The sequence below is a fragment of the Adelges cooleyi genome, unplaced genomic scaffold, assembly GCF_023614345.1.
Source record: "Adelges cooleyi isolate 19-005CV unplaced genomic scaffold, UGA_ACOO_1.1 ACOO_flye_CR_arks_rails_tigmint_CR_PRNA_306, whole genome shotgun sequence".
NCBI lineage: Eukaryota > Metazoa > Arthropoda > Insecta > Hemiptera > Adelgidae > Adelges > Adelges cooleyi.
This window is the reverse complement of record NW_026095977.1, coordinates 1931022-1944377: the sequence shown is the minus strand read 5'-3', so window position 1 is coordinate 1944377 and position 13356 is coordinate 1931022. Positions and strand designations below refer to the sequence as shown.

The 13356-nt window shown below is 30.5% G+C and overlaps 2 protein-coding genes across 2 annotated transcripts; both read left to right on the top strand.

The window, feature by feature from the left end:
• The first annotated feature begins 4328 nt into the window (after nucleotides 1-4328).
• Nucleotides 4329-5986, top strand: LOC126839558 (uncharacterized). The gene is made up of 2 exons (XM_050574923.1): nucleotides 4329-4690; nucleotides 5083-5986. Exons 1-2 carry the CDS (start codon nucleotides 4353-4355, stop codon nucleotides 5984-5986), a joined length of 1242 nt encoding a protein of 413 aa, XP_050430880.1. The 5' UTR covers nucleotides 4329-4352.
• A 3470-nt stretch (nucleotides 5987-9456) lies between these two features.
• Nucleotides 9457-11369, top strand: LOC126839557 (uncharacterized). Its single transcript, XM_050574922.1, has 2 exons — nucleotides 9457-9924; nucleotides 10493-11369. Exons 1-2 carry the CDS (start codon nucleotides 9473-9475, stop codon nucleotides 11367-11369), a joined length of 1329 nt encoding a protein of 442 aa, XP_050430879.1. The 5' UTR covers nucleotides 9457-9472.
• Nucleotides 11370-13356: the final 1987 nt, after the last annotated feature.

The window sequence follows — 13356 nt, the reverse complement described above, 5'->3', positions numbered from 1 at the left end:
AAGTAGTTTACAAGCTGTGACTTAAAACTTGTCACTCTTTAATCGTATCATTTACACGCCACTACATATTTTTAACCTGGTTACACACGCAGTGTAAATGCTGGATAGATCATATCAGAGTCCTGATGAAAACATTTTAGTTAAGTATAATTTTAAAATGTTATATCATTTTCTGATACTAAGTTGGTTCTTAGTACTTTTAAAAGTTACGATAACTTTGAGAATTTAACAGTATTTTAATAAAATATATGATTAACTATGATTATCAGGGTTATCAGTGTATAGTTTGTATATGTAATTTAATAATAGCCAATAGACAAAGTTGTTTATCCAGGGGATTTTTTTTTAACGTTTTAGACCAAAATATCGACTGAAGTAGTATGCACTAAAGTATTAGACTATAAATCATTTTATGTCAGTTTTATTGTAGTTTTGTCTTTGAATAAAATTATAAATTTAGGTGTCAGTGTTGTACCTATATCTGAAAATTGAATAACAAAATAAATTGAAATTCTTTAAATCGCTAATTAACATATTTCAGTACATTGGTACGGTTTATTACCTACTATATTTTATATTTACTGTTTTCTGTTAACACCTTTTGTCATTTAACCTTGGCTTAATAATATATACTTAAAACACATGTGGTATGCTACGCCATATCTAGCAACAAACTCAAATTGTATAGCGTTTAAATTCGTTCAAAGAACCAAAAGCCAAGGTATATATATATACATTTGATATAAATATATCAATTATGGTCTAATTCTTAACTAAATGTATGTAATATTTATTAATTGTATACAATTTATAAAAATATTTTCGCCTAGATCAATGTATTGTCCGTTTTGGTCCCCTAATTATAACCTAGCCCCTCAGCACTGTTTTCTGTTATATGTTTATTTAAAACCTTTTGAAAATGCTGTATGAATTTTATTATCGGTATTATTTTATTTTTAAATAATTGCATACAGGGTGATTATCATGAACCACTTAATATCTCATAGGGTTTAATAAGAAATTACATTTTGTTTTTCATATTGTTTTTGTACAATGTGATCTAAATTATTTACATTTTTTTTTTGTTTTTACCCTCCTCCTAACTTCGTTTTTTTGATAGCAACTTTTGAAACTGAAATTGTAACGTATATATTTTATTACCTTTTGAAATTGAGAATAATGTACTAACAAATTCGACTGGTAGATAAAGAGTTTGGATGACTATATTTGAAGTTATTGAAGTCTTAAGTTTAGAGCAGGAGGTAAGGTGGATTGTAGTATTATTTTTATTTGCGCGCATTTCCCAACCGTGCTATACTTCTCATCCTAACTTTAAGACTTTGATATTTTTAAAATAGTTATTCAAAACTGGTTATCGATCACTCAAAATGTTTAACACATTATTCTCAATTTAAAAATTTAATAAAATATATACGTTAACGTTTAAGTTTTAAAAGTTGTTAACCAAAAAAAAAAAAAAATTGTGAAAAATTGAGATCAATATGTATAATAACCATATGAAATAAAAAAATACATTTTCTCATTAAACCCTATGAGATATTGCGTGGTTCATGATTAAAAAATCACCCTGTATTTTTTTTCTTACACCGGAACGTACTAAAATCACAGTGTGATCGTGTTTTAAAAATGGTTTATCGAAATAAAGAAGAAACACGTATTGTATTGAATTATTCAAACAGTTACTTGTTGGTTATACATGCAAAAAACAATATACGTTTATCCAAAACACCATATTTTGGCGCATATGTTACAATTGTTAGGTAAAAAATACAATTTCAGATACAGAATTTAAGAAGTTCCCCAATACCCAGCTAGATAATAATTCTATTAATCCCATCTTATCTAATGTTGTTGATTTATCTTATATCCAAATTTCACTTGGCGATGTCTTCCTGGGTCTTGGTAGCTTAAATCTAAGTCCTTGCCCAGGTCCTGACAATGTACCTAGTATTTTACTGAACTCTTGTAATTATTGTTTATCTATTCCAGTATACAAAATATTTAATCAACACTTGGTTTGAATCAACACGGTTTCATGAGTAGTTTATCAGATGACACTAATTTGCTTTGCTTTTATACTGGTTTAATTCAAACTGCCAAATCATGATATCAGACTGTTATCTATACCGATTTCTGCAAAACTTTTAACTCAGTTAATCATTTCTTACTTCTCTCCAAATTATCTCTTGTTCATATCCTATATAGAACATATAAAATCAAAAGATCTAAGAACTCTTGGTTTTGTTATCCGTAATACCCATACTCATTATTTTGATAATGAGCATTCTCTAAAAATACTGCATATTACTTTGGTATGATCAAACATCGAGTATGGTTCTGTTGTATGGAATCCAGCTCAAATTGGATTAATAGAATCTCTGGAAAGAATCCAAATACGATTTCTTCGTTTCATTTGTTTTAAAAGAAATCATTCCAAAATATATTCTAACATTCCTTTAAAAGTAGTTCAATTCTCTTTAATTTAGATTCTCTATCATCTCGAAATAAATGTATTGATATTGTTTAAACTTTATAACTAAAAGTGAGAATAATTCTTTTAGACCCTTTGTTTCCCTGTCATCACTATGCACTAACTCCGTTGTGTCCCAACCCATTGTACTGGCTATTTTGAAAGTGACTTTTCGTCTCCCGTTCTGATATGCTCTGTCCCTACTTCCTCCGACCCAACGGTGTTATAAAAAAAATTCTGGGAGAATTTCAATCTTTCAAATTCATATTTTGCAGTACACTATATTTCAAAAGCCAACAATGACATCTTTCATTAGATAATTATAATCTCAGGTAGTTATGAAATACCTTCCAATCTGGGATAGATCTAGTAATACATCAAAATTTGTTCTTATAGATATTTGTTTTTTACTTTTAGGTTACACTTGAAAAAAAAACGTATTATATACTATATTATATTATTACGGTTTTCTGTTAACAGCTTTTGTCATTCAACCTTGACTTTATAAAATATATAGCAAAACACATGTGGTATTTTATGCCAAATCGTATACCAAATTCAAATTGTAAAGCGTTTTAATTCGTTCATAGAAGCAAAAGCCATACATTGGATATAAATATATAATTCTGGTCTAACTCATAACTAAATGTATGACATGTTTGTACTAGTTGTAAACAATTTTGAAAAATATTTCCGCTCAGAACAATGTATTGTTCGTTTCGGTTCCCTAACCATACCCCGACCCCTCAGCACAGGTTTCTGTTATATATTCATTTAAAACCTTTTGGAAAGGCTGTATGAATTTTGTTAACGGTATTTTTTTTAAAAAATAATTTCAAATTTAAGGAACGTACTAAAATCAATGTGTTCTAAAATTTTTTTATCGAAATAAGTAAAAAACACTGTATTGAACTATTCAAACAGTTACTTGTTGGTCATACATAAATTCATGCACCAAACAATGTACGTATATTCAAAAACAACATATTTAAGCGCATATGATACAATTGTTAGGTAAAAAATACAATTTCAGGTACAGAATTCAAGAAGTTACAATTTTTTTCCACCACGTAATACAAAAACCAATAATAATCGTCGTTTACCCTTGAGTTATTCAAATATACGCAAAACAAATGTGGTATTCTACACCAAATCACGCACAGTCATTTAACTTTTACAATTTTACATATATCAGAGCTTTTTTACAATATTACAACCCCCACCCCTTACTAAAAATTGCAAACTATGCAAAATATTATGTACAGGCAAAAAGTACAGTAGATTTGCACAGAAGTTAAAATTACTAGAAAAAAGATAAAAAATGTAGTCAAAATAATCGAATAAAAGATACAGTCCGTCCAGTGGGGTCAAGACATAGTAAGGACGGGAGGTAACAGGTCTTACAGAAATTAAAATATATATTATATAATCAATTTTTAAGGGTTTTGAGGTGAACATTTTATTGGTAAGTATAATTGTTACTAAAATCATATTTTGTTGTTCTGTTTACGGCCGTTATAAAAAAAACAAAAGCTGTAGAACAGTTTTTGATATTATAGTATTGTGTTTCAATGTAATACACAATAGTATTTTTTTGCGACTACGGTAAAATTTATTTATATAGATATTTGTTTTTTTGGGTCACACTTGAAAAAACCAACCTGAATGTTGAGAATTTGTTTCGCTGCGATTACTCCACAGTTTAATCGATACTTACTAAGAGTTGACTTGCTAAAAGAAAAAAAATATGAAGTCGCTTATACAATTCTTTTTATTATTTTCCATCATTTTAGCCGGTCTGTTTGTTTTATCTGACGGTTTGTGCAAGATTGTGTGCCGTCCGGTTGACGTGGACGAAAATATGGACGAATCGTTAAAGATCCCAGATTTTCTTATGGAAAAAGTAAAGTCGAAGTTAATTGCTAATCATATATATATCAATGGAATACACGTAATGGAAATCCTAAACCAGAACAACCGTCATCGTGCGGTAAGCTTGATCTATGAACAAGTGGCCGAAGAAGTGACGAAAATGCTGAATTGGTTCACCGGCATGGTGATCCAAATGATTCGGTTTAGAGACAACTCTATGTCTTTGGAAGACCTTTTGAACGACATACAATTGACGGTGTTTAATCTAAACGGTTGCCTGAAGCATCTGTATGACAACGGAGCCAACGTAGCTCAAGCTCTAGACAGGTACTTAATTAGACCATTGTTACTCTGAGATAACTCCATTGCCTTCTTCAACCAAATTTTGAACCACTTATACATCTTTCTTTATATCAACGGGTGGTATCCCTAAGAATTTCAATGCCAGAAAAAGATAACTGTTGCTACATTGGTGCACATTTTAAATAAATAACAATTAATGTATTAATTAAAATAATTTGTAGATTAATTTATATAATCATTACAATATTCGAATACATACCAATACTATTGCCTATTATACACAAAGATAAGCGAACTCTTTTTTTGGTTAGTTTTAAAAAATACATTATTCTACTTATATGCTTAAAACAACTAAACGGCTATCCTAGTTACATCTGCCATTTGCTAATGTCCATTGCGAATGTTATTTTTTACAGGTACCTGTTTCTCAGTGACATCATTTTCGTATACCGAGCTGAGTACGACATCGACACCTTCACTGACACCAATACTGAGACGCCTGGACTCGATTTTCAAAATCAAAAAATATTGGACTTGATCAAGAAGAAGACACGGATCACGATCGGTGATGAGGACGTACCGCAAATGTCGTTCTTTGATTTATTAGCCGATGCAAAAACGATAATTTTAAACTACACAAATTTCTACAATCATTGTTATGAGTGTGGCTGGTTGTACACCGACCAACTAAAGTGGAAGAGCTTGATAAAATCCGTGACCGTCCAGAACTTGTTGTCTCCGATAAGTGGCAAAACTCTTCAGCAGAGTTACAAAGACATTGCAGCCGAGGTGGACTCGACCAATGTATTAGCGTTTTACGTGGAAGTCGCCGAAACGCTTTCCATGGTATTGGTCAAAAACAGTTCTGACATTATTCCGCTGTTTGTCGACTACTTGCGGATAATGATTGTCAGTGGTTCGCGAAACAATGCGATCAGACACGAACGTTTGAAAGCCGTAAACGTAGTCCTAGACGACCAGTTAAAAATCTTAAACTCATTCCAACGCTTTATGAAATCCACGCTTCATTTGGAATGTCCGGAGCCATTATTATCTAAAACTGCCGAGGCTCTCAAATCTATTGTTGGATGTGTCTTTGAATGTCTGGAAAACCATGTGTTGGAACGGGATTTACTCACGATCATAAATTTGGTGACCCTCTTCGCAGATCATGTGCATTTTTCAGATACAGAGGGGCAGTTTGAAATTGCCCGTACTGAAACTGAAACGCCTGAAATACTGGAAAAAATCATAAATGACATGAGGGTCGCTTCTTTGGCAACAACAGAAATGGGCAGAGTAATAATAATTGAAAAATAGGTTTATAAATTATAATTCGTATACGTTTATCCTAATAGAAAAACCATAAATTAATGGTAATAAAATAACAATATTGTTAATTATAAAAAAAACATATTATATGTATTACATATAACCATAGAATATATATTTATTTGTTTTACGAACCGAATTTAAAGTTTTTCCAACTTGGAGCATCTTCCTAACTCAGAGCCAAACTGGTGAGAACGGCCATTGATTATTATTAGTTATATTTTAGAAAATTATTAAAAACAAAATACATTTGTTTGCAGATGTTATAATACGTTTTTACCATGTCTTCAAACTCGTTCTTGACTTTTAACCTAACCTTTTGAAAAATTAAAATTAAAAACAAATTCTTTCGGCCGGTTTTTAAAAAAAATGAAGGGTTACTTTTGAAAGTTAGTTTAAAAAAATAACCGATATCTGATGCTATTATTTTTAAGTTTTGTTAAATGCAATATTAACAAGCAAATGTCGAGTTAGATATGTTGTACAGACAATTATTTTTTTAAAATGTATACTTAACCAAATAATCTATGAAAATTTCAATTCTTCAAAGCTTTGTTTCTTTTATATTCTTAACAACTTTTTCGGCAAATATGTCTACAAATCAACACATCTACCAATATTTAAAATAAGAAGGCATTAGTGAGTACTTTATAATATTAATGGCAACTATATTATTCAACGTCTATTCGAGTAAGTATTAGTGTTTTTATTAGCATTTTCACATCATTCAAAGATCTATGGAAAGAAAATGATTACAATCCTTCTTTAAGCTGTTCGACTTAACGCAAAATACTTATTTATTTAGAAAATAATTGACTTTTCCCACTAAATTCACTCAGAGAATTTTGATTATTTAACTGTAATATAATATAATATGATTAATTATTTGATATTAAATATTATACATAATTATGGTTTATAAAGTTTTTTTTTTTTTTTTATAATAATAATTAAGTCTAATCGGTCAAAGAGTGTATATGAATGATAACAAAATAAAACATTAATTCTAAGAATATTTTTACTACAATTTTATAGTAACAGTTAAATACTAGTGACTAACCATATCTCACACACAGCTTGTATTATTCCATTTCAACATTGACCCGTTCCTATTGGAAAACCCTTTAGTACAGTAGTCAAATAACTTAAATCACTTTACACAATTGAAATCGGACCATCCTATGTAGTGGATATTTGTCTAGCTTTTCGGTCTAAATTAATTTAAAATGACTGTTACTCATAGAGAAAATTATTTAAATTAAAAATAATACTTTAAAGATTATACAAGTTATCCAGTAAATTAATTGACATGGTCGATTTATTAAAACTATTTTTTTCCGAAATATTGCTCATAAAAAACTTTAAAATAAACCACATCCCCAAAATATATCTGTACGATGTATTTTATATCAATAGCAAATTTTGATCATACAATATTATTTAATCAATAAAGCAACGATACATTTTTATAAGCTGATTTTAAAATTATGTATTACACTTTATTCAAAACTTTGAAATTTGTATTCATATTTTAGTTTTACTTCCAAGCCAGCGTTATCAAATTTCATAGAAAGAACCACTGCAGAACATTTAAAATCTGTATAAACATTAAACGGTAAGCACATATGGCAAGTTATTTTATATTTTAGCGTATTTGCAATAGACAAAAACGCTTTAAATTAAAATAAATTTGAGAAAATGTACAAAGAGCTGATCAAAATTTGGCCAAGCTAAACGCACAATTATTATTATGTCTTGTATAATTCAACACAGGAAAAATCAAGTCCTAAAATGTATTGGAACGGTTCACGATTGTTATGTTTTTAAAAGTTAAAAAATATTTTTTGCAAATTTGGATTAAATACAAATTCAGAGATTGAAAACGCTGCCATACCAAAATAAAAATAAATTGGTACCATTCCCGCTGTTGGCATTAACACCTTTTATTTATTTACCCTTGGGTTATCCAAATGTGGTATTCAACTCCAAATCATGCACTGTAATTTGAATTTTTCATACTCACATATACATATTAGAGTTTTTTTACAATTTTACAGCCCGCCCCCACCAAAGCACAAACTAAATAAAATGATTACTCATTTGTAGACTTGTTGTAAAACAAATCAATCCTTCTTCTGGCCTATTAATACGGACCATTAAGGTCCCTTGCCGCATCCACAAAAAAAAAATTCAATCCATTGGTTTTTAAATTAGATACAGGCAAAAAGTACATCAGATTTGCACAGAAGTTAAAATTACTAGAAAAAAGACAAAATAATATTCATAAAATAATCGAATAAAAGATACAAAGTCCGTACAGTAGGGTCAGGACATACTCAGAACGGGAGGTAACAGGTTTACAGAAATTAAAATATATATAATAAAATTAATTTCAGATAAATGCTTTAATGCAAATCAGTAGTTAGTATTTTTAAACTAGTTGTCCAATCCAAGCACAGTATCAACCATCACAGTAAGAAAGTATTATGTTGAGATACAGTGTTTTCAAATCAAAGCGTGTATTTTAAAGTGATTTTATCACTTTTATTTAGATTAATTCCTTTAGACCTATGACCTGTCCGTCCCCACTATGCTTTGATTCCATTGTGCCTCGACCTCACTGTCTTACTGTTTGGCTTACTCGGATAAAATCACTTTCAAATAACGCTTTTACGCTTATTTGTAAATACTTCACCTCACTTTAATACTTTCTTACTGTGTTCGTTTATACTGTGCTTGGTTTGGAATGTATTGGGCTGAACATCCTAACATCAAAAGTGATTTTATTACATTGTGTTATAATAATTATTTTAGACCGTCGTTTCCCTGTCACCACTATCCACTGACACCACTCTGTCCCAAGTCCCCACCCCACTGTACTGGCTATTTTCAAAGTGACTTCTCCTCTCCCGTTCTGATATGCTCTGTTCCTACTTTCCTTCAACCCCACTGTACTAACTTTTTAAAAAAAAACTTATGGGAGAATTCCAATCTATCAAATTCATATTTTGCAGTACAATACATTCAATAGGTATTAAAGCTAACAATGACATTTTTTATTAGATAATGATATTCTCTGGTTGTTTTTAACTCTCTTCGAATATGGGATGGATACGCTAGCGTTGAACATTAAAACAAATAAAGTAAACATTTCTTAAAGTTCTAAAATTCAGGGTTGGGAGCATTTCAAGATGAACATTTTATTGGTAAGTATAATTGTTTTTAAAACCATATTTTGTTATTCTTTTTACGGGCGTTATAAAAAAAATAAAAGTTGTAGAACAGTTTTTGTTATTATATTATTGTGTTTCAATGTAGTACACAAAAGTATTTTTTTGCGACTTTGGTAAAATTTGTTTTTTTTTGGGTCACACTTGAATAAACCAACCTGAATGTTGAGATTTTGTTTTTGCTGCGATTGCTCCACAGTTTAATCGATACTTACCATAAGTTGACTTGCTATAAGAAAAAAATATGAAGTCGTTTATACAATTCTTTTTTTTATTTTCCATAATTTTAGCCGGTCTGTTTGTTTTATCTGACGGTTTGTGCAAGATTGTGTGCTGTCCGGTTGATGTGGACGAAAAGATGGACGACTTGTTCAAAATCCCCGATTTTCTGATGGCAAATGTAAGGTCGAAGTTAAATGCTAATTTTATACATATCTATGGAATATACGTAATGGAAATCCAAAACAAGAACAACCGTCGTCATGCGGTTAACTTGATCTTTGAAGAAGTGGCCAAAGAAGTGACGAATCTGCTGGAATGGTTCACCAGCATGGTTATCAAGATGATTCGGTTAAGAGACCTCACTGTTTCTTTGGAAAAATTTCTGGAAGACATCCAATCGACTGTGTTTAATCTAAACGCTTGCCTGAAGCATCTGTATGACAACGGAGCCAACGTCGCTCAAGCACTAAACAGGTAGTTACTTAAACCCTGTTAACTCTGAAATAACTCCAATGCCTTCATTATCCAAATTTTGAACCACTTATACATCTCACTTAAAATACCGGGTGGTATTTCTAAGTATTTCAATGCAGCAAAAAGTTGGTAGAGTGGTTTACATTAATATCACAAAATTACAAATAACATAAATAAAAAATAATGTTTTAATTAAAATAATTTGAAGATTCTTTAATATAATCATTCCAATATTCTAATACATACCAACACTATTGCCTATTATACACAAAGATTGGTGAAATCTTGTTTTCGGTTAATTTTAATAAACACATTATTCTACTTTTAATCGGGAAAGTCCCATAAGGCGTCTCTCATTAATCATCAGAAATTCACTTTCACACATGACTAATAACAATTTTATAAATTTAACGTGATGCGTCCCACAGCTTACGTTAGCCATTACAAAACTATAGAAATATCACTGGGACAGAGTTTTAAGAATCTATTATAATACACATATGGTATTTTATCCCCGTCGTGGCAACTTCCGTTTACTAATGTCCTTCGCGAATGTTTGGTCTGACAGGTACCTGTTGTTCAGTGACATGATCTTCGTATACCGAGCCCAGTACGGCACAACAGGTTTTCAAAAACCAAAAATATTGGACTTGGTCAAGAAGAAGACGAACAGGGCTCGGCTCCAGGCTGGCGTTGAGGACGTACCACAAAAATCGTACTTAGATCTGTTGGACGAAGCTAAAACGAAAATTGTTAGCTACACAGACTTCTACAGGCAAAGTTATGGCTGCGGCTGGTTGAACACCGACCAACTAAAGTGGAAGAGCCTGATAAAATCCGTGACCGTTCAGAACTTGTTGTCTCCGATAAGTGGCAAAACTCTTCAGCAGAGATACAAAGAAACGGCCCCCGAGGTCGACTCGACCAAAGTAATGGCGTTTTACGTGGAAGTCACCGAAACGCTTGCCATGGTAATGGCCAAAAATACTTCTGACATTATTTTGCTGTTTGTCCACTACTTGCGGACAATGATTGTCAGTAGTCTGCTAAACAATGCGACCAGACACGAACGTTTGAAAGCCGTAAACGTAGTCTTAGACGATCAGATAAAAGTATTAAACTCATTCCAACGCTTTATGAAATCCACGCTTCATTTGGAATGTCCGGACCAATTATTTTTAGAAGCTGCCGAGGCTCTCGAACCTATTGTTGGAGTTGTCTATGAAGTTCTGGAAAACCAAGTGTTGAAAAATGATTTACCCCGGATCATAAATGTTGTGACCCGGTTGGCAGATCATTTGCATTTTTCAGGTACAAAGAGGGAGCTCGACTTTGCCGTTACAGAAACTGGAACGATTGAAAATCTGGACAAAATTATAAAAGATATGAGGGTGGCTTCTTTGACAACTACAGAAATTGGCAGAGTAATGATAATTGAAAAATAGTTTTATAAATTATAATTCGTATACGTTTATCCTAATAGTATATCCATAGAATAATGGTCATAAAATAACAATATTGTTAATTATAAAAAAAAACATATTTGTATTACATATAACCATGAAATATATATTTATTTGTTTTACGAACCGAGTTTAATGTTTTTGCAACTTGGAGCATTATCGACTCAGAGCCAAACTGGTGAGAATGGCCATTGATCATTAGTGATATTTTAGAAATATATTAAAAACAATTTACATTTGTTTGCCGATTAGAACCTGTTATAATACGTTTTTACCATGTCTTCAAACTCGTTATTGACCTTTGACCTAACCTTCTGAAAAATTAAAATTAAAAACATATTCAACCGGCCGATTTTTAAAATAAATGGAAGGTTACTTTGAAAATTAGGTTTAAAAAAAAATAAGCGATAGCTGATGCTATTATTCTTAAGTTTTGTTAATTGCAATATTAACAAGCAAATTTCGAGGTAGAAATACTGTACAGACAATTTTTTTTTTTAATTTATACTCAACCAAATAGTCTATGAAAATTCCAATTCTTTAAAGCTTTGTGTCTTTTATAGTATTAACAACTTTTTCAGCAACAAATCAATACATCTACAAATTTTATCTAAAACGAGTAGGCATTAGTGAGTACTTTATAATATTAATGGCAACTATATTATTCAAAGACTATTCGAGTAATTAGCATTTTTACGTCATTCAAAGATTGATGGAAAGAAAATGATTCCAACCGTTCTTATGGCTGTTCGACTTAATGCAAAACACTTATTTATTTTGAGAAAAAAAAAATGGCATTTTCCCACTAAGTTCACTAAGATTTAACAAAAATATAATATGATCTGTTTAACTATTTAAAGTAAAAATAATATATATTATTATGATTTGTAGAATTTTTTTTTTTTTTTATAATTATAATAAAGTTCAATCGGTCAAAAAGTGTACATGAATGATAACAAAATAAAACAATAATTTTAAGAATATTTTTACTACAATTTTATAGCAACAGTTATTTATCCGTGACGACCCAGACACAAAAAGCGAAGTTTAGATTCGCTTTCAAAATTAAAATCGAAGGCAATACAGTTGCATTCCCTTAGCATACGGCTTAGGGGCTCATTAAAGCAGTAAGCCTGAGAGTGAAAACGAGCATTATAAGGTGGAACGTGCCAACTTATTTTTTCAAGTATTTCAAGAATTTAACATTGGAAAATTGTTTTTTAAAAAAACGGTTCACGATTGTTATGTTATTAAAACATAATTTTTGCACTTTTGGATTAAATACAAACTCAGGGATTGAAAACTTTACTTTACCAAAGTACAAACTACTTGTTAATTAGAGTCACTTGTGGTTTTTTTTATACAACCATAAATAAACCTTAACTTCAATAAAAATATATTTATGAGCGAAATAAGTATATTTTGAATGTGGTTAAGTTTTATTTATATTTGTATAAGAACTAGGTACTTATCTTAACAACTACAACAGCAGTCGATTTTAATGTTTGATGGCATACTAGTCTGAAATAACTGATTTTGGCATTGTATTTTATATGGTTTCAATAGGCATTTAACAAAAGGCACCTAACCACTTTAAAAAGTTCTTAACTGACTTTTTTTTATTATCTTTTGAGCTCATATAATTTTGATCTACGAATTTATTAGACTATAAATCATTGTAGGTATGCAAGTTTTATTGTAGCTATAATATTGAGTAAAATTATAAATGTAGTTGTCAGTATTGTATATCTGAAAATTGAATAGCAAAATAAATTGAAATTCTTTAAATCGCTAATTAACATATTTCATTACATTGGTAGGTACTACGGTTTATTACCTACTATATTTCATTTTTACTGTTCTCTGTTAACAATTTTTGTCATTTTCCTTTACTTTATGAAATATACGGAAAACACATGTAGTATTCTACGCCAAATCGTGTACCAAATTCAAATCGAATAGCGATTTA